Source organism: Choristoneura fumiferana, chromosome 25 (genome assembly GCF_025370935.1).
Source record: "Choristoneura fumiferana chromosome 25, NRCan_CFum_1, whole genome shotgun sequence".
Lineage (NCBI taxonomy): Eukaryota > Metazoa > Arthropoda > Insecta > Lepidoptera > Tortricidae > Choristoneura > Choristoneura fumiferana.
In genome coordinates, this window is record NC_133496.1 from 2,067,053 (window position 1) to 2,089,939 (window position 22,887).

Here is a 22,887-nt window from a genome sequence, read left to right on the forward strand (position 1 = left end):
TACTTTCGTCATTGAGGACTGCTTGATGTACTCGGTAGTTGACTTGACACAATCTTTTCACTTCTTTGCTTGTACATTGATCGCTTGAAATTCATGGTGTTTTTAATATGACTACACATTTATGTTATTTCGTCAGGCTTTCGGATTCCAACAGACCAATATCACAGAATAAGACAAGTAATAGTAAGTTGTCTTAAGTGAATCATTTATAGTTCACATTTCATTTACCAACTCATTGCATTTGTCTTTACAGGCTTTTGTTAGTTTCTGTTGTACGTAACTAAATATGTAGCTAATAAAATCAAATTCGGAAATTAAGTTTACACAATGTTAGTTAAAAAAAATACTTTGTGCAAATACCCTGTTAAAAAATAGGCCAACTATGTTTAAAATTAAATTCAATTAAGACCAAACTGTGTATTGCCTTAGGCCAAATGCGTTAAAACGAAATTATTTGTATAAAAACGAATCGATTGGCCATTATTTTACTCGTACTATTCAACGTACTGACACACTTTATGAGGAAATAACGTTTGTTGATATAGATTTCACTTTGAATTTAAACGATACAAAAAAAAAACATTGAGCGCAATAATTGAGAACACATTTACACGTCCATTACTTTGAATGACTACCTGTCTGCCTTTTTAATTTATTTGACTTTCAAATATTTATGTATTTACGAGTAATGGTCATTCGGAGAAACGATCAATCGGAAAAACGACAGCTTGAAGTAACGATCGCTCGGAGAATGAAAATATGAAATAGTGTGTTTTTTGTGACGGAACAGATCAGACAGCAAAGCGAATCTGGATCCAGTCTGTTGCGATTAAAACCAAAATCATTTACCAAGATTTATTAGATTCGTCACAACCATTAACTCTATATTGCAACCTGATAATGTTCGCTTCGTCAGAAAATATAATATTATTTTCCCTGTCGAACGTGAGTCCATGTAAATTCTTGAGATCTATGACTTGCTTGAGCGTCTTGTTGTCTTTAGTAATAACATAAACTCCAGATGCTGCACAGATATACATATTGCCTTCAGCATCTTCCGCCATTTGTCTGACCGTCAGTAGATTATTCAGCACAGAGACTTTCATTTTATAATTGTCATACGTAAACAAGCCACTGCTATTAGCAAAGTAAATCCAGCCGTTGTTACTCACGTGAAAATGATCAACTTCGAAATATTTAAACTCCTTAACAACAGCGAACTTCCCATTAACTTCTATAAACAATCTCTGATCAGGATAACTGATATAGAATAGGTTCCTGTTGTATGAAAGAGACCAGATGTTTTTGCCTGCTTCGCTGTAGAAATCTGCTATTTTGGTGATCATGTTGTATCTGTAGATGCCTTCCATGCCTCCAAGGTATATATCATCATTCTTCTGGTTAATTGCTACTGCACATCCTCCTCTGATTCCTGCTATATTCTGCGAAAGCTTTGAATCTATATCCACATAAGCTAATTGGAAGTCGACGTCTTCAAATCTGTCTACAGTAGAGTAGCTAAAGAATATAGTGTTGGACCTTCTGTGAGCGTTCAAGTTGTATGGTCTTCCGATTCCAGTCCAGATCAGTTCTTTTTCAAAATAGTTGTCGCCTATTTTAAAGCGGTTGCACGGTTTTTCGATGGAAGAACTGAATTTAATCGGGACCAGCATTATAAACAATAGCAAGTCCATAGTTGAAGTTTTCTGAAATGAAGAGAAAAATCTGTTAAAAATTACAGAGGGTTGGTTCAGCATCATGTCAGCCGAAAGACGTCCACTGCTGGACATAGGCCTTCCCCAAGGCTCTCCACTTAGACCGGTCTTGTGCTTTCCGCACAGGGAGGGAGGAGGGAGGGTTAGTTCCTTACAACCTTTAGGTCCATTACGAACATTGCATTCTTCCAACTACAATTTGATTGCAACTGCTGGCTTCCTGTTGTCGGTAACAATGGAACTGCAATGAAAAATGTTTGGGCAGTCGGCAGTTGTCAGGTAAGTTGTAGTTAGAAAAATATATATTTTGGTTCCATCAGTACCACCTTAGAGTAATAATAATAAAATAAAAAAAGCAGAAAAAATAAGTGTTGAAACGAAAAAACACCAAAAAGGCCAAAAAGCCTCCACTCAACTTGGAATGTGGTTTGTCTTTAACAGACCTAAGTATCTACCTAAAATGAAATCATTTGCCAAGTTAAACTTCATCAAAACCATAACGTGATAAAAATACATACGTAAAAAAAGTAGTTTTATTTGTTCTTGCGCCTATTCTATTTACCTACAATAGATTTTTAAAACGAAAAGTTTTATTTTAAGTAAAGAAGTAATAAAACTTTCCAGTTTAAAATATAATTTACAATAAGTGTATAATTATTATTAATGCGTCTGTTACTTGAATTTCACAAATAACAAGGTTTACTTTTTTCAACAAGAACAAATTAATGTTACACATAATAGATAATAGGGAATATGCAAAGAACACAAATTTCTCTTAAATAAATAATAACAGACTTAACGTGTTCCGAAACTGAAAAATAAAACGAATGCTGTAAAAATCACCAACAACTGTCAAGAAACAAAGAAGGTACGAGCGAATGATGTTTACATTCCATCTCTGTCTATAAAGTGAAACTGAGTGTCGATTTTCTATGGCCGCTATCGTCGTGTCAAATGACGACATAATAATGAAATGTCTAATTGACATTCTTGACTTAGTATTTTTTTATTATTTAAAAAAATCTTCCACTACTCGGTTTGGCAAACAATAAATTATTATAAATTGAACAAATAAAAAAAATGCTTGCATATTCGCTATTGTTGTTACAATAAGTACTGTCTTAGATTTTTTACTTAATAGTAAGAAGAACGACTTACCTTAGGTTCAATGTTTAACTGTCCAAATTGAAACACTTATGTACACACTGGCCGACAAACTGTTCGGTTCTGACCATGACTTAGAAAATTAGAAACCCAAACCCAAATGTAGCGTCGTCGAGATCTGCGTCAATAATAACCAGCGACTTGCGTTTTGTTTTCAAAATATCTCTGTTTAATAATAGACCATCATAATGGATGTTTTTGTTCAACTTAGTTTATATTTCTACACCCTAATAGTTAATATTTTGTTTCATTGCATTAAAAATATGACCTTAGCGTTTAGCGGCTTGTCAAAAATCTTCTGATTTCAGACATCTCTTCTCTTTCGATTGGCAAATTGAGTTGTTCAAAACATTCATGAGCATTTTTACTCGGTTTGAGTCTGTATATCGTGTTTTTGTCTGAATAAATCAGATGTTCGTTTTCATCGAACGTCATACCGAACGCGTGGTCTATTCTAGCTATTTTTTTAATAGTACGAAAAGGGTTGTCTTCGATGTATATACCGTCGCTGCCGCAGAAATAAACGTCGCCGTAACCATCTTCCACGATCTGCCTTACAGAGATTTCATCACTTAGGACTATAGTCTGCTTCGTTGGGTTCTCGATCTTGTAAAGCGCCGTTTTATTGGAAAAGTATAAATCCGATTGCTTGGAGATATGAAAATGATCTATTTCTATATAATATGCTTCAGCCACTTGAACAAAGTCAGCGTCATGGTATACGTACAACTTCTGCGTGGGATATCTAATATAGTAGAAGTTCTTTCTGACAAACAATCCCCAGATAGATTTCCCTTCTTCTGCGAAGAATTCAGCTGATTTCGTCAAGAAATTATACTTGTATATACCATCATGGCCTCCTAAGTAAATATCATCGTTACCCTGATCGTATGCTATGGCGTAACCACCAGGAATACCACCGACGTTTTGGCAGACGCGTGTATCAACATGGCACGTCGTGATGATGAAGTCAACTAACGTGCCGTTCTTGGTAGTCTGGCTGAAGAATAGCATGCCAGAGAACTTGTGCAAGAACAAGTTGTAGGGGCTCCCAATGTTCTGTACGATAGCTTCTCGGTCAAAATATACCCCGTGGAAGATAATGCCGTCGCACACGACGTTGTCATCTCCTCTTACAGCGTATATGGCAGCGAATAGTAATATCAAATGCATTTTATACTCCCGGGTGTTTCCGTACGATTCTGAAATGGAAAATTGGATTAGTTGTACACTCGGAGTCGTATATTATTAACATTTTCAACGGAAGTCTAAAGTTCTTTTGGATTCTCGCTGGGTGGTTTGAATATCATATCGTTTCGATTATATTCTTATGCATGAGTTTTTCGTTTATACAATTTTACACCGGTGAAGTTTTTTATAACAATTCTGAACAGTTAGTGGATTCAGAGAAAAAATAATTACTATGACGAACGATCATTTTGACAAACATTATATTCGGACTATTAACAAGTAAGTGAGCCGATGTGGACCCCTTATTAATATAATAATGCATAATTAATTACATTTTATAGCGTATGGCTTTTATAACTCTAATTATATATTTTTAATAAATAAATATAATTAACCCCTCTCTTTGCGTCGAGGGTTAAAAATGTTACATTTTTCCTACAAAACTAGATGTACTGTACTTTTATTAAAATACAGATGAAGGAGTTCCGTACTCTCTTCAATTAACAAAGCGCTAATTTGAAACTTCTATCTGAACTCGCATAACTATTATACAAAGGCTTTTGCGTCTCATTAAACCGAGTTTACACGGTGCGAGTAGTCGTGCAAGTAACTTGACTGTCATTCGTTGGTTGAAAAATGATTTTAATATTTGGAAACTAGCGAGTGTTTCTATCGCACTAAGAAAATTATATGCCTAAGTTAGCACTGTGTAATATTAAAAACATACATCAACACTTATGGTATCTAGCCAAATATTGTAATTCTATGGTTTTGGAATAATAATAAATTTACCATTCGATAAGACGAACTCTGATTCTTATTTTTTTTAAGCAACAATCTATACCTAGCCTTGTGTGTTTCATATTCATTTCTACTTGATATCTTCACGTAATGTGTTGATAAAAAACTTTTGGCAAACAAAAAATGAATAGACTAACTGGCCAGCAAGAGACTACGGAGGCTACAATCGAGATGCAAAATCGTAAAAAGCAGAATATTCTAGTTTCACCTAATATTTCCAAAAACGCAATAAGTAATCTTCCTTTTCTGCTTCCTATACCTCCCTAATTATGCTGAGGAGGCTGTTATTTTTGCAATAATTTATTAACCTATATTACGCATATTCAGAGTGATCCATTCTCTATCCTACATAAATTCTAGCATTGGATCGTACTTGACAATGACTCACCAATGGATGACCACACAACGGCACACAGAGTTAAGCCGATTACATTAAACCCAAGTTAAACAGTGTGAACAAGCAAGCGAATTAGACTGGCCACTTACTTATAACTAACCGTAGCCCACAGTTACTAATTCACTCCATATAAATCGAATTTTGCCTGACGTGTTGCGGAATAATCCGCTATCCTTCTTCCAGAAGTGCTTACGCACGAAGTGATACGAACATAGAGTGATCCATTTATCACGCTGTCTGAGTTGTACGGAAGTTTCAGGATAAAATTATGCGACATCCTAGCCTATATCCCACCCAGCCGTCCCACTGCTGGGCACAGGCCTCCTCCCAGAATGAGAGGGCTTGGGCCGTAGTTCCAACGCGGGCCCAGTGCGGATTGGGAACTTCACACACGCCATTGAATTGCTTCAGGCTTGTGCAAGTTTCCTCACGATGTTTTCCTTCACGGTAAAGCTCGTGGTAAATATAAAATGTAATTTCGCACATGAATTTCAAAAAACTCAGAGGTGCGAGCCGGGGTTTGAACCCACGATTCTCTGCTTGAGGGGCCATAGGTCAAACCACTCGGCTACCACGGCTTCAAAATTATGCAACGTAGTTTTCTAATTTATTATCGTGTGTGTCTGTATACGTCCCACTGATGGGCACAAGCTTCCTCTCAGATTTAACCCCAATCATGCAATGCGATTTGAGAACTTCACATACATTGCAGGTGGTAGGACCTTCTGCAAGGTCCGCCCGGATTGCTACCACCATCTTGCTCGCTAATCCTGCCGTGAAGCAGCAGTGCTTGCACTCATGTGTTTCGGCGTGGATAGTATAAGACAGCCGGTGAAATTACTGGCACTTGAGGTATCCCATCTTAGGCCTCTAGGTTGGCAACGCATCTGCAATACCCCCGGTGTTGCAGATGTTTATGGGCGGTGGTGATCTCTTACCATCAGGAGACCCACTTGCTCGTTTTCCATCCAGTCGAATAAAAAAAAAATTTGAGTTGTTTCACATACTTATTGTTGTATTCAGATTATCTCACGTTAGTAATTCGTCCCATGAAAAACTCAGAAGTGCAAGTCTGGGATTGACTGTACAATCCGCTTCTTGAAAGGTGGTAGGTCAGGCTACCATAGCTACCAACTTCAAGTTTTATCCTATCCTACTAATATTATAAATATGAAAGTTTGTGAAGATTTGTGTATGTTTGTTACTCAAACACGTCTAAACCACTGAACCGATTTAGATGAAATTTATTATACAGATAATTTTGAGTCCCAGAGAAGAATATAGGATAGTTTTCATCCCGGGAAAGTGCATGGTTCCCGCGGGATAGCGATAAACAAATACTACGCGAACGGAGTCGCGAGCAACAGCTAGTTTAATATAAACATTGATCTTACTGCAAGAATGACAGTTACAACTTGGCTACAATTGATTTTGATTTGAATTGAATTAGAAACACCCTTGATCTTGACGTGTATCTTTATTGGAAAACACTTTTGAAAAATATGTTACAGCAATTACATAAATACGCAACAATGGTGGTACAATTTTTTTTTGTTGGTAAACTCTGTATGAGACTAGCACAGCACAGAACTGGGCAAAGTTGTGTGAAAATGATGAGGCATTTTACTCAGCAGTGGGTTGATGTGGGCTGATTTGATTGATTGATTGTGGCTATTTTCTTACTCGTTTTCAATAAAGTCTCCTCAAGAGTGTCTACCTGTTTTCTAACGCTAAAATTAACGAAGTACCTAATAGTAGTCTACTGTCAGGCCAGTAGCTCGCCCAGTTTAGCGCATCCTTAACACGCTGAAGGATAATTCCTTGGCGCATGCTAAAGTGGTTGGAAAAACGTCTATGCACTTAGCAGTAATGGACAAACTGGATGCCGACGTCCGAATTTAAACCTTAACTTTGGGAACCCAAGTTCTATATTACTGTGAGGTCACCGGGGCTATCTGAATTCTAGATTGAAGGGAAAAAAGCTTCCGCAATTCGGTAGTTCATTTTAATTATATGCAGTCTTGTTACTTTCGTATTAAAATAATAATAATGGGAAGCCGTGGCATGGCAGCCTAGTGGTTTGACCCATGGTCTCTGAAGCAGACGGCCGTGGGTTCAAGCCCGTGCTCGCAGCTCTGACTTTTTCGATATTAGCTTTACAGTGAAGGAAAAGATCATGAGTCAATGTAATGGTATGTGTGAAGCCCTCTTATGGTAAGAAGATGCCTGTAACCTGCCGTATGCTGGGCTCAAATTACTACGTACTGAAAGAGCACAGTCTTAGAAGGTCACTAAAACGTGGAGAACACATAAGTAATGATTTATAATACTGTTACTTAACTACTCCGTTACGAACCGTACACCGCTCCTCTTTCACATAACATTACAATAGTTGCATAATACGTCACACAGGCTTAACTATAACGAACAGCACACAAAACGCCAAACTTTCGAACTCTCTACGAGTTCATCGTCAAAGCGACATACACCACACGCATCCGTTGCCAAATAAAATGAATGTTGTACTCATTCGACATTAAACCTGCGTTTCCACCAGAGATGTGCGAATTAGTTTGTGAGGGTTGTGAGGAATTTATTTGTTATGAACCAATAGAAGTGCTTGATTTACCTATCCACGTTCCGCACATCTCCAGTGAAAATTTCACTAAGCTCCAGTGTAAATGCAGCGTTTTTGTTGGTTCATAACAAACATAATACGGTATTTGACTATTTTGTATATGTTTTAAAAAATAAAACTACACAATGCCTGTTATCGAATAGAAAAACATTTTTTAAGCTACCTTTACAAATAAAAAAGTTATAAAGGTTTGAAATTCAAGATTAGACAGAGAAAGACATACTGGCATGTGACGTCACACGCCAGTACCGCCATACTTGCTGCACAGAGAAAAGCGTTTGAGAAAGAGACAGGTATATAGGTTTTTCAAAAAATCACTATAAATCCAATTATCAGCCGATTTAAATTTTCTCTTCGCTAAACACTATCTGTATATCTATATTTTCATAATAATATTAAGATATGGCAAAATCAGGAGTTGTACCGTATTCTGTGGGTATACCGGGATAAAAAGTAGGCTATGCGTTTTTATCAAGGTCCAGCTATCTACTCACCAAATTTTATCCAAATCCGTCTAGTAGTTTTAGCGTGAAAGAGTAACAAAAACACACACTCGAAACATTTCGCATAAGTAATATCAATCGACGACTTAAGGAGCGGTCACACCGCTGCTTAAAAAATGATGACGATGCGGAATGAGGGCTATCGTTTTTTGTCTCACTAGATGGCGCACTGTTGCGTAAGGTTTTTAAGTATGGCTTTCAAAGTCTGTTATTACGGGCGTGAAAACAAAGTTTAGATTAAAATCATATTTAATACACCTTAAAACCGTACCATAAAAATATCGAGCATGCCACAGTGTTGCATAGTCCCCGTTTTGTTCGGAAAAAAGGGAGGACAAAGGTTTCCGAAAGACAAAACTGTCTCAAGACACAGACACTCATTGCCCCGGAACGCATATTTGCCATAATTAATTTCAGAACATTCACAAAATTATTCTAATTATTAATAAACCCGCGTAGCTCACCCAAAAACTATGAGATTTGACATTTCGGAGACCTCACGCTACACTGGCGCCTCTAGTGGCGAATTCATACGCGATAGCCCTCATTGCAGTGACGCGCCGTAATCGTCAGGACTTTTGGTGGAGAGCATGCGGTATAGTCCGACCGATTCCGCACCGTTTGCATACCTATTTTAAGCAGCGGTGTGGAGAGCATGCGATAAAAACGGTGCGAATACGTACTGCGATTCCGTATACCGTTACCGTTTTTAAGCAGCGGTGTGGCTGCACCTTTAATTACTTAGTCGTGAATCGTTGAAAATTGTCACAAGCCAATTTAAATTGTATGTAAGTACACGGAAACAGAAAAACAAACTGTAAGAAAGAATTCACGAGCGCTATAGAATTCAATCAAGCGCCAAACAATTATTTTTAATCAACAAAAAGGTTATAAAATGTTATAACTTCCAATTAAAAGTGAGAAAGAAACGTTTTATTATTTTGTACATTTCATATTTTGCAAGATATATAATATTTTCATTGGGTAAAAAATATGATTTTATTTGGGGCTGTTTCACCACCCCTTGATTAGACCCCATAGAATATTCCGTACAAAATACGAAATAATTGGAAAAATATTACTTATTTTTTTGTAATGGCTACGAAACCCTATTTTGGACGTGTCCGACACGCTGTTGGCCGGTTTTTTTGCTTAAACGACAAAAGAAAAATTACGTTTACGATATTTTCTAATAATTTAACTATGCGTCATTTTTTGCATTAGAAAGAAGGTACGCGATTTTGATGTGTCTTTTTATTGAAAAACACTGGAAAAATATGTAACAATTAGCAAGGCAATGAGGGCTATCGCGTATGAATTCGCCGCTAGAGGCGCTAGTGTAGCGTGTGGTCTCCGAAATGCCAAATCTCATAGCTTTTGGGTGAGCTACGCGGGTTTATTTATAATTAGAATAATTTTGTGAATATTTTGCATTACCTGAAATTAATTATGGCAAATATGCGTTCCGGGGTAATGAATGTCTGTGTTTTGAGACAGTTTTGTCTTTCGGAAACCTTTGTCCTCCCTTTTTTCCGAACAAAACGGGACTACGCAACACTGTGGCATGCTCGATATTTTTATGGCACGGTTTTTAGGTGTATTAAATATGATTTTAATCTAAACTTTGTTTTCACGCCCGTAACAACAGACTTTGAAAGCCATACTTAAAAACCTCACGCAACAGTGCGCCATCTAGTGAGACAAAAAACGATAGCCCTCATTGGTTTGACCTATCGCCTCTCAAGCAGAGTTTCGTGGGTTCAAACTCCGGCCCGCACCTCTGAGTTTTTCGTTACCACGACGTTTCGGCCACTTCTTTTATATTTCAATTCCTGTCAGCGCTTTTGGAAAAATCGTTTTTGCTAATTGCCAGGTTTATGCGTATGAAGCCACAGGTACGGACTAGTCTCAGGGCCGGATTTAGGGGAGTACAACCGGGGTTACAGCATACAAAAATGGGCCCCCCACAATAGAGACTTTGGTTTTTTTTTTCAAATTCCAAAGAGTAAACACCAGTAAACAACTATCCATCTACTATTTGACATCTCTAAGATGAAAATTTATCAATGTGCCGTCAATTATGTATTGTATCGCATACATTGAAAATTACATTTAATTTGTATGAAAAAAATTAAATTAACTGTGGTCATATTTAAAAAAAACCGGCCAAGTGGGAGTCGGACTCGCGCACCGAGGGTTCCGTACAAATTATTATTAAAAATATTTTTATTATATGATGTAAATAAAAATTTATGCTTTTCGCAATTTTCCTATTATCTGTGTTATAAGACGTGGCTTCGTACCAAATTTCAAGATTCTGAGTTCACGGAAAGTACCCCGTAGGTTTTGATTCCCTTGCGAATGTCGAAAATTTGCAACAGAAACTGCTGTATATTTTGATTACGTTGCATAGAAGTTTGATTTTTTCACAGCTCCGAGGAACAGTAGACCTAAGTATTTGGTATTTAAATTTCAGCTTGATACCTCCACGCATTCCTGAGAAAAAGGGACTTGACAGACAGACAGACAGACGGACAAAAAGTGATCTTATAAAGGTTCCGGTTTTTTCTTTTGAGGTACGGAACCCTAAAAGTATGCGAGTAGAATCGAACCGTAGATTTAAACCCCATCACTTCACTTCATCAGTTCACTTCAATCAGGCAATCAGTAAAATACCAAAATCTAAAATCGCCCTCACTTTATTTGGAAAACAGTTTGGGGGGCCCCCGCTCCTTTGTTGCCCCAAGGCCTCCACACCTCTAAATCCGGCCCTGCCTAGTCTTGGGTAAACAGAGACAACAAAATACGTACTTTTCACAAGAAGTAACACAAAACGACCAATGAAATGGCTCTCCTCAAATATTATCAACTAAAACAATAATGCACGATATTTCACCACGCACTGAGCTACTATTGAATTTCTCACATCTAATAAAGCCACTGTTTTGTTTATTTTTATGTTTATTGTTTACTCAACGAGGTGTAGCGTAAACATAATATATTACGCTTCATACATATCATAGTTTTATTATGTCATTCTTGATTGAGTAAACAGAGCCGATCATTATGTTGTCGGAATGATTAAAATAAAATAACAATAATTCTTTTGCAGTAATTATTTAAAAAAAGCATTTTTAGCGTTCCGTACCCAAAGGGTAAAAATGGGACCTTTTACTAAAACTCCGCTGTCGAGCCGTCTTCCACCAGGTTGTATCTCACGAACGGTAGCTAGACAGTTTAAATTTTCACAGATTATGTATTTCTGTTGCCGCTATAACAACAAATACTAAAAACAAAATAAAATAAATATTGAAAGGGGGCTCCCATATGACAAACATGATTTTTTTGCCGTTTTTTTCTCGATATTAATAACAGCAACAGGTAGACGCTTAAAATATTCATAGAATATTTAGAGAGAGAGAGAGAGAGAGAGAGAGAGAGAGAGAGAGAAACATTTATTTTTACATATTCGATACACATAAAATACATTAGATGGAAAGAATAAAGAATAAATTCTTTTCGTAGTCGTAACTCACTTTAAAACAAATAATTCAATTAAAATAAAACAAATATTTAAGGGGGCTCCCATTACAATAAACGCGTTTTTTTGCTAATATCTCATGTTGTATAGATAATGGTACGGAACCTCTCGTGCGCGAGTCCGACTCGCACTTGTCCGAGTTTTACTTAGTGCTCAGGCAACCGAACTTCGCTCAACCTAAAACTCTTAAATAAGCTAATTTATAGTACCTAGGTACCAGGCGTTACATTGCGGAGGTCCATATCAGTGAACTAAAACCATTACTTTGCTCACCCGCGACCTTTATAATAGCTACGTCTATGCAACAAATGTGTGTTCATATAGCTCCTACATAGTCAGCAATATAGGTAATTGCCAGAGTTTAACCTCAGAGCAACACACTAGTTTTCCATGCTACTACTTATAATCGAAAACGAAATCAAAATCTACCAAATCCAAAAACCAGTCTTAATTTGATTGCTTAATAGCGACATCTCTTGTCCGGGTGAGCGGTTTATTCCGATGGAGTGTTGAAAGTTTCTCGATGAGGGCTTAAAACATAGATGTCGCTAGTGTCGCTGCTTAAGTGACTAAAAAAGAAACAAACAAGCTGAGATATGTGGTGCATAGGAGAAATTTGTGTCTGTACTCCTGTGCAGTGTTCGTGTAGGGGCACGCAGCACAGAATGCTGAGGACCTGGGTTCGATTCTCAGCGCTGGTCTCTTTTTCTGCTTTTTCTGTGCATCTACGTTTCAGTTTGTATTTTCGCTATCAAAATCTACGTCCATTCGTAAAAAATGTGACCAGATAAATGAGGTGGTTGAAGCACTCGTATAATCACCCAGTATCAGTGCACCCAGTAATGATTGTAAACGATCCATTATCAATTCCTGAGGGTATAGGTTTGGTCCTGTTCACGTCTCTCGAATCACCCTGATGACGTTCCGATGTTACTTGACCTGAAATGTATTTTTTTTTTAATTTATGACAGTGGAAGCAGTCTACACTTCCACTGAACGTAGATAATAGTTAGTGTTTAGTTTTGTAACTAAGGGACCCCATACATCCCTGTATTATTATTATTATTTTTTTGTATTTTTTTTATTTAATTGTATACTGTAATTTTTAAGTATTTGAAAAAATGACTTTCTGCCAAGTTTCTTGCGGCGCATTCTTCTTGTCAATGATGGTCTTTCCGACAGCGCTGGTAGTTTAAAAAATGACGTGTAAAAGTGCCCATTGCGGCCTATTTACTGAATCATCATCATCCCAGCCTATATACGTCCCACTGCTGGGCACAGGCCTCCTCTCAGAACAAGAGGGCTTGGGCTATAGTTCCCACGCGGGCCCAGTGCTGATCCATACCAGTGTGGATTTACTGAATAAATGATTTGAATTTTGATGGATGCCAACGTCTCACCACGCGCATCTCATGACAGACCAATTACAATAGTCCTGCGATGCAATCCGACTCCAAACTGAGCCCGATTATTAGAACTGCATTAGCACAGTATGCAAATTTGTGGAACTAACAGGAACATGCGCAATTATGTGGTGCAAGGGACACGCGGGCGCGGCAGCGGAGGCGGGAGCGAGGTGACCGAAACGAGTTTTTTTTTAGTATGTTTCTAATTGTTATTGCGTAATGGAAGTATATTTTTGTTTTAAAATAAATCAAATATTTTTATAGACACATAATTACGTTGAACTATGCATTCAATACAAAATCAATTCTGTCTTTAATAAGGTTTTTTTTTTATAAATCTTTAGTTCTATAGTGCTGTAGGATATTGATAAACATTTTCAAGCACTGTATTTGAAAAAAAAAACTTAACAAATTTCCATTTCCATTTAATTGACGATTTCCAACATACACAGAAAACTGAAAAAAAAGTTGTTAACAATCTTTCATACAATTTTATTATGTTTTGGCTTTGCCTGGGAAAGTCAAAATAGAAACAAGCAAATTTTAAATTAACCAATAAGCCAATCAATTATTGTGAATACAATAACAGTTTTTATTAATGAACAATTTATGACTCCATTACTCTCTTTACACGGTTTACGAATAAAGACGAAGTAATCTTTCAAAAACTGAAACTTTTGATACTAGAATGTTATTTAAGTATAAGTCATTTTTGAATTACCACTTGCACCCACGGAAGTATGCTAACTGGCCCACTTCGGTAGAACCAACCGTGATGAATACCGTAGTGGGATGGAGCCGTGAATATGCGACTTGGACGTCTTAATAAAGGCCTGTAGGATTACTACGGACGCTAGAGCTGTGTAAATATTAGAATAGGTTTTTTAAAACCTTTTATTTCACATCCAATTGTTTTGGTTTAGGTCAAATTCAGAAATTCAAATTTTACGCACACACAGTGATGGATTTTAAATTTGGTGAAAATAAATTTAGATGACAACGCGAATATAATCAACAAAGCGAAGCTTAAATCTAAGCATCGTATTATTTATTTAATTTATAAATGAATCGCTCTGAGCCACAAATACAGCGCACGTTACGTCACCACAGAATTCACTGAAAAAAATATTTTTTCTAATTATTATTTGCATTACTGCTTATAGAAAAACAAATGAGGTCACAAAATACGCTTCCAGTTTAACAACAGATGCACTTTCAGTTGTAAGGTATTAATGTCGTATTTCAGCAAAATTGTGATCATAAGGGATAACACAAATGTGCTTAATATTAACTACTCTTACGTCAACCTCATTTTAATGTCAGTGTAACAATAAACTTAAGATTTTATGTGAATGAAAGGACTTTTAGTGGTCTGAAACATCAATCCATCGTGTGTGTGGCCAATACTACAACTACTATACTATTAAATATTATCATTTTCGTTTTCTACGTTACTACGAAACCGCTTGACGCACTAACTTGGGCTGCAAACTAATTGCTTTGATAGGTAGTTAGTAGCATTAGCATTTCATACAGAATGCTTAATTAGAGAAAATACGGCCAGCAGCGTAGTAAGGTGATAAAGAGGCGCCAGGAAAGCCAACAACTAAGCGGGAACAGTTTAAACATAAAACACCTTTAAAGTGTGATTTTACAGTCACCGTCCGAATTTAAATATGAGATTTGGTTTCATGGGAATGATATTCTATATTATAAAAAAGTCGATATGTTAATAATCATCATCACCTCTAGGCATATAGGTCCTACTGCAGGGCACAGGCCTTTTAGAATGAGAAGACTTAAGCCGTAATTCTCGCGCGAGCCCTGTGTGGATTGAGAACTTCACACACGTCATTGAATAACTTCGCACTGTCCAGGCTTCTGTTGATGTTCACCATCACCGTAAAGCTCATTCTGAATAATTTGATACATAGATTTTGTTATTAGTGCGCCGAAAATACACCGCTAAACGGTGACAATTTTATTGTAGTCCTTGGTCTCACGCGACATCGAAGAAACATCTCTCCTTTCATAACGAGGGCAAAAATAATGTTAAGCGTGTAAAAAAAAGCCTACGTGTTATTCTACACGTCAAAATAGCAATACATCAAATTATACTCTTTGTTCAACCGTTTCAGCGTGGAGAAGTGACATTCACACGGATAAACGCAAGCACATAAGTACTTACTAATTTTTGCATTTACAATATTAGTAGGACAGGAGTACTTGTAGGTACTATTATTTATTCTGTGCTTTAGGCCACTTGAATTCAGCAAAGTTTCACCTGCGCATTCGCGTTTAAAAATAAACAAGTATTATTCCAATTAAGAACTCATGTGCAGTGCACTAATTCTGTTAATGTATCCCGGAGTTAATATAATTTTGTCAGGATTCGTGTTCTGGTGTAGCCCAATGTATAAGCTTTAAACGACTTAGTGATGTTATTTATTTTCATTGAAAAAAAGAAGAAAAATAAACATTTATAACAACAACAACACATACATAGCTAAAAAAAACAAATATAAACATACACAGATGCTGTTATAAAAAGGTCCCGGCTCAGCATGCCAATATTTTCAGATATCTTTTTTTGGTAGTTTTGTTCTGTTATTAGTCATACTGGTTACTTTATTTGTCGTTTTATTATAAAAACTAGCACTCACCAGTGACTATTTTTTTATTGTAGCAGCCAACAAACGGGCATACGGTTTGCCTGATGTTAAGTAATTACCACCACCCACTAACACCTACAATACCATTGGAACTGCTGGTACTTTTGGCAATCGAATAGAAATTCTGGACATTTTACTAAATTCTTAAAAATTACATTGAGCTATTTTTGTTGTGTAATGAACACCCCCGTCCAAACTTTCATGTCTCTAGCCTTAGCGGTTTACATTTTAGGATTTCACTTGGATTCCGCGAAAATATCTGGATATAAATTTGCTTTTATATTTTTCCAAACGTCCATCTATCTACGTACAAAATTTATCTAAATCTTTCCAGCCATTTTAGCATTAAAAAGTACCAAACAAACACACCTACGCATCTACGCATACAAGCCCTATCGTTCTGAGAGGAAGCCTGTACCCAGCCTAGGGACATAATCATAAAGGCCAGGATGATGACTAATACTAAAGTTTTACATAAGCTCGCCTTCTATCTCCATCATTCAGATAGTTTAATATTTATGTTTATTAAATCGCTCCGCTCATCGCCCCGCTAACTGCTAGTACCATATCCCACAGGCAAAGTTAAACTAATACATTTTTGTACAATCTAATTAACCACATATTCGTGCACTCGTTTTAAAACCGGTATTCTAATTAAATTCACTTTAGTTTAGTTGTTTTTAAAACACTATTTCATTCCTTAAAAGCTCTGGTACCTACACGATACTTTTTCGTCATCCCGAGTTTTAATTAAACATGCTTTCGGTATGTTTCGTTTAGTTAATTCCTTGTCTGCTAATTAGTACATTTTAATCTAAAAACCAACAGAACTATTTTAGCTTGTTAAATAAACTTTCCAGTTTGTTAAACAGACCTATTTAATACTTTTAAACGAGTCTACCTTTATACAAGCATTTCTTGTAAAATCTCGGAAACGGCTCCAACAATTTCGATGAAATCTGTTATGGAGGGATTTTCGGGGATTACAAATCGATCTAGCTTGGTCTTATCTCAATGAAAACGCTTATTATCGAGTTTTAGTTCGAGCAAAGCTCGGTCGCCCAGGTACTTTTAATTAATTAGGGTTGCTAGCCGAACCATTATTATATTATAACTACCTATCTCTTCTAATTTGCTACACTTTTGAATGAGTGGTATTAAGCAACATCCAATCATACGTAAATAGATAGATACATACGTAAATACAATATTAAACAGCCAAGACTCGTGAACAAACATTCGCAATTACCCGACGACGGCTAAACCAAAAGGAAAGTTAAATTTTAGCAGTCTATGTATGTTTGTATTTACCACCGTGTTTTTATGTTCCACCGTCGCGTAGACGCACCGACAATAAGGTGTCAATCGATTCTTTACATATAAATATCTGTGCCGACCGGGGATTGAACCCGGGGTTCAAGCTTCAGGTCTGGTTCTCCTAACCTCTGTCTGTTATGGTCGTCAGAAATATATTAGTTATGCTTTGAGTTACTTTGACTGAATGACCTTGTCTATTGTGTTGTCGCTGCTTAAGTGGCTAAATAGCATAGGGGAAATTCGTGTCTGTATCGTTGTCCAGCAGTGGTGTAGCGGTACAGTTATAAATGTTTTTCTATCTTTGACATTGTATTTGAAAGTTATTTTCTAATTTCATTAGTAATATAAAATAATGTTCTGTGCCTCATCTAAAACTGTATTTGCATGCATTTAAGTATGTTTTTATCGCAAATAAATGATTGATTGATTGATTGATTAATTGACAGCACGCGGCACGGAATGCCGAGGATCTGGGTTCGATTCCCAGTGCTGGTCTTATTTTTCTGGTTTTTCTGTGCATCTATATTTCAGTTTGTATAACACAACAACAACAACAACGATACCTTTTGTCCGGGTGAGCGGTTAGTTCCAATGGAGTGCCGAAAGTTTCTCGATGAGGGCTACGGTATAGATGTCGCTAGCGTCATTGCTTAAGTGGCTAAATAAGAAACAAAACAAGCTGAGATATGTGGTGCATAGGGGAAATTCGAATCTGTACCGTTGTCCAGCAGTGGTGTAGCGGTATAGCACGTGGCATGGAATGCCGAGGACCTGGGTTCGATTCCCAGTGCTGGTCTTATTTTTCTAGTTTTCCTGTGCATCTATATTTCAGTTTGTATTACTACCATTCATTTTACAAGTTCAACCAACCGAGTTATTTAAGAAACGAGTCACCGCACATTTCTTTGTCCTGAAATCCAATTTAGCCCCAAACTTGAAGGTAAAACCAACAAAACGAAGAATCAGTTTATTGTTTTAAATAAGCGGTTTTATACAATAACTTGTTTTTAAATAAGAAAAGGCAACAATTTTTGGAAGTTAACCGTAAGCCGACATTCATTAGTAGGACAAAAGAAATGTATAAAGTCCGTTTTTGTTTTGATAAAGCTTCTTGATGATAAAGCTGGGCATGGACGGTGCGGTTATTAGGAAGTTTTTAAATGCGCACACTGCTTTTAGGCTTACCAAATATGTTACATATTTAAATATTAAAATTACCTAAGACTCATCATCATCATCGGGCTATCTTAGTCCACTGCTGGACATAGGCCTCTCCAACTGCACGCTACTGAGCACGATCCTCGGGTCTCTCTCATCTAGTTCTTGCCAGCCACCTTGTGAAGATCATCGCTCCACCTAGTCTGAGGGCGTCCCACGCCATGCTTACCGATACGCGCGAAAATTAAGAGTACAAATTTTAATTCTAATCAGTGTGGTTATTTGACAAATATAGGTAGCTAAACACATAATAAAAAGGTAGGTTATTACTGCTGATTATAGCTGCTTTAGTTCGATCGTGTTAGATCGGTACTAAAAAAAAATAATACCAGGAGTCGTTAAAAAAACAACTGATCTCCTGAAAAAAAAAAATTAGTTATGTCACCATCCATCTAAAGCAGCGATATGTTATTCTTTGTGTCTGTTTACGGTGTGAATACATTTAAGTTTCGCACAAACGTAGCTTTTGTGCCCATGTGGTAGCGGAAGCACGGGGTAAAAGATTTAAGTTTATTGATATTAAACTCCACAAAAGTTACAAGAAGCCATTAGCTGCCATAAAAAACCGATAGTTGTAAAGACTTTTTGGCAAATGTCCATGTCCAGGTGTGGACGTCTTCGCTGTCATGACGACGATGATTGATTACTATTATCGTATCAAGAAACTACCATCTGCTACTGTTTACAAATTCAGAACTAACTTTAAAACTTCGGGATACCACGATTACAATTCCGTTCACTTCAGAGATTTATTGATATTTGTTGTTGCGAAGCGCCCCTGATCGCCAACTTACTACTTGAACAGTTTTGCAGTTTAAGCGCTTAGTTTATGACTTTGAATTGTTGGCTTTAAGTTTACACAGTGATGTAAATATATCTAATTCATGTTGTAAGTAAAAAATGCCGTGAGACTCAAACGTTAATGTAGTTAGTTTATTTTTACTTTGCTGTGAATCTATCTAATCTTTATAATAATACTTGCATTGTATAATACGTTTATCTACATGCATATCATAACTTCCCTATTATATGTTCAGAAACGACTATCAAATGGCCTTTATTAAGAAACCTGGTATCTGCGGGTGCATCTTAATGTTTACATTAAAGTATCGGTAATACTTTTTTTAACAATGCATATCTGTACATATTGTTGAAAACTTATGACATGCATGTAGATAATAATTATTATTAAGTCAAAAGTCAAGTCAAGTCAAGTCAAGTCAAGTCAAAGTCAAAGTCAAAGTCAAATTCAAAGTCAAAGTCAAAATACAGGCCATATCTGAACATATAGAAAACTTACGATATGCATGTAGATAAAGTTATGTATGCGGCTATACATAATTAGGCATTAAAACACTCGTGTGATCTTATTATGAAACTCGCCTTCGGCTCGTTTCATAAAACCACACTCGTACTTTAATGCCTCTCATTATGCACCAGCCACATAAATAACTATTAACTTTTGTCCCTCGACTTTGTAAACGTACCTATACAATATCAATAGTAAGGCAAATATTGGTTTTTATTGAAAGAACAAATGATAGTAACCTCAAAGAAATGATATCAAAATAATCACGCGTCATTCATTCGCTTGCTAGCCTTCATGTTGGCCCAAAGCCGGGTCCAGACGAGTGTAACGTATAATGTAATCTATCGTGTAATGTAACACGAATGCTACGTGTGGACGTCACTACGAGCATTACATGTAACGCTCGCGGTTGATCCATCGGCTGTCGGTTTTTCGCGCGAACACAAAGGCGCTCGCAGTGCCGTCCACACTGTTGATGCTAAATTACACGTAATGTTACATTACACGTTACACTCGTCTGGACCCGGCCAACATGAAGAGTGAGCATTAAAAATCGCACCACGAACAGCCGGCTTTACAAGGAACAATTGTCTAATTTATAGGTTTAACAAAGAAAACAATGGTTTGGCGTACGCGTGGAAACGCCGGGACTCGATGATTTCTTTTGTAAGTATCTGGAATACGGTATTTGACAACTCCTGATTTTGCCATATCTTAATATTATTATGAAAATATAGATATACAGATAGTGTTTACCGAAGAGAAAATTTAAATCGGTTGAAAATTGGATTTATAGTGATTTTTTGAAAAATGTCTGTACCTGTCTCTTTCTCAAACGCTTTCCTCTATGCAGTAAGTATGGCGGTACTGGCGTGTGACGTCACATGCCAGTATGTCTTTCTCTGTCTAATCTTGATTTTCAAACCTTTATAACTTTGTTATTTGTAAAGGTAGCTTAAAAAATGTTTTTCTATTCGATAACAGGCATTGTGTAGTTTTAGTTCCGTCCGTCCGTCTGTCACGTCACCAGGCTATATCTCATGAACCGTGATAGCTAGACAGTTGAAATTTTTACAGATTATGTATAACTGTAGCCGCTATTACGACAAATACTAAAATCAAAATAAAATAAATATTTAAGGGGGGCTCCCATACAACAAACGTGATTTTTTTGCCGTTTTTTGCTCGGTATTAATAACGACAACAGATAGACGCTTGAAATATTCATAGAATATTTAGTTATATATTCGCTTTAAAAATAAATAATTAAATTAAAATAAAATAAATAATAAAGGGGGGCTCCCATGCAACAAACGTGTTTTTTTTAATGTCTTGCGAGTCGGTTTACATTATGAGTAACGGTACGGTAATACTGATGGTACCGAATAGTAAAAATAATGGTACGTTTTTATTGAACTCACAATGTTTGTGTGTATAATACTTTCAAAATTTACAAACCATTTTTCGACCAGTTGATTGAACTGAAAATTGTTATGTAAAACTGGTGACATACAATATTTGCTTATAAATTTGTGGTAAAATTCAAAGTTGGCTCCGCAGGGTAGATCGAATTCTGTTCAAATATTCTTTAATATCCAAATATTTTAGACATAACCACAGGGCGGACACGCCATACAAAATACGCGTTCTTAAATCTACATAGGCACGACGACGTCTGTACACGCGTCAATGTGTGCGTAAGACACACAGGGCTGACTATCGCAAAACCCTAGTACTATAGGGTATGTAGGTATAGCTTAGATGTGTAAATAAATGTAATCGTTAATCATATATTTTTATTTAAACCTACATAAATGTGTCTGTCTATGTATTTAAGCATTATTATTTTAAATTACTTACAAAATATATGACTACCTACAAACTTGAACGAATTCTTCGGTACCTAATTAGTTATTTCATGTATTAATCGCGATACTTTTAGAAAGCATTATTTATTTACAAAAGGAAGTAGGCAGGGTAGAAACCTCAATTTCACTCACGGCCACCGAGCCGAGCAATGAACTGCCGGCGCGCGGATTTCACGGAAAATTATGTGACTTTGTAAGAGCGACAAATTATTAGAATATGATTGATTTTCTAGTTTTAGGAAATGAATACAAATTAATGTTTATAAATTAAAGTTTATTGTTTTAATCATTTGAGACCTTATTAATTAAAGATTACTTACACTAAAATATTTCCTTTTAAAGGATTTGTCTGAACGTTCGATTGTTAAATCGTATGTAATATGTAATTATTGCTCCCGAACTTAGTGCCGTGCGACGGTGCGACCGACATACTCGTACATCGCGTTGCGCGCCCGACTGCTTTCCTGCGGTTTTCCTGCAATCTGCGCTTGAGGGGTGGGGTAACTCGAACCGGTGCGGGGCGGAGCGTGGCCATTCTGTACGTCAGTACTATTAATTATTCTGTGACATAACACTATTTTTAGTAACATGTACACATAACAACCTACTTACCTGTTACTAGTTTATGGCTTAGATTATCCAACCAAATCGAAAGGATGGAATTCGACTTGCAAAATTCTACACATTTTTGTCCCGTTACAAAAACAAACATTGCTTGTAATATTAAGTACCTAATATAAAGAAATCCTAAAACGATATCGCTCCATCTTCGAGTAAGAGCTAGTTCAAAAGAACATAAAACTTGGGTGACGTGTCCAATCTCCGTCTCGTTCACTCACACGTAATTAGGCGAGACGCAGCACTCTCCTGCGATCCATTTAGGGGACAATTCGCTTTGTATTAATCGAGAGAAGAAATCATTTTTATCCCACTTATTACAAGCTTTGATTTAACTTGCAATGTATGTATGTGCGGGTAAAGTCTTGCGAGTTGAATTTGACCCACTTTCAGTCGTCGGATTGACTTGAAATTTGGCATACTTAAGTAAATCTAGTGACAATACAATAATCTGGTAGTGATATCCCGGTGGTCCAGCCAGGGTCGTCTCCGCAGGATGGAACTCCTCCACGGTTAATGGTATCGAGTA

The 22,887-nt window shown here is 36.8% G+C and overlaps 2 protein-coding genes across 5 annotated transcripts; both read right to left on the reverse strand.

The window, feature by feature from the left end:
- Positions 1 to 841: 841 nt before the first annotated feature.
- On the reverse strand, positions 842 to 3,153 carry LOC141442236 (ommochrome-binding protein-like). The gene is made up of 2 exons (XM_074107165.1): positions 2,874 to 3,153; positions 842 to 1,706 (listed from the first exon to the last, which is right to left on the reverse strand). The coding sequence occupies exon 2, from the start codon at positions 1,692 to 1,694 to the stop codon at positions 846 to 848; it is 849 nt and encodes a 282-aa protein (XP_073963266.1). The 5' UTR covers positions 1,695 to 1,706; positions 2,874 to 3,153; the 3' UTR covers positions 842 to 845.
- Positions 3,154 to 3,155: 2 nt separating this feature from the next.
- Positions 3,156 to 11,303, reverse strand: LOC141442234 (ommochrome-binding protein-like). Of its 4 annotated transcripts, none has more exons than XM_074107163.1 (3): positions 9,114 to 9,229; positions 8,401 to 8,458; positions 3,156 to 4,081 (listed from the first exon to the last, which is right to left on the reverse strand). In XM_074107163.1, the coding sequence occupies exon 3, from the start codon at positions 4,050 to 4,052 to the stop codon at positions 3,156 to 3,158; it is 897 nt and encodes a 298-aa protein (XP_073963264.1). In that variant the 5' UTR covers positions 4,053 to 4,081; positions 8,401 to 8,458; positions 9,114 to 9,229. The 4 variants fall into 4 exon arrangements, with proteins under 4 accessions (XP_073963264.1, XP_073963265.1, XP_073963263.1 ...); XM_074107164.1 differs by having other exon boundaries at positions 9,151 to 9,227; XM_074107162.1 differs by lacking the exons at positions 8,401 to 8,458; positions 9,114 to 9,229 and adding an exon at positions 11,221 to 11,303.
- Positions 11,304 to 22,887: the final 11,584 nt, after the last annotated feature.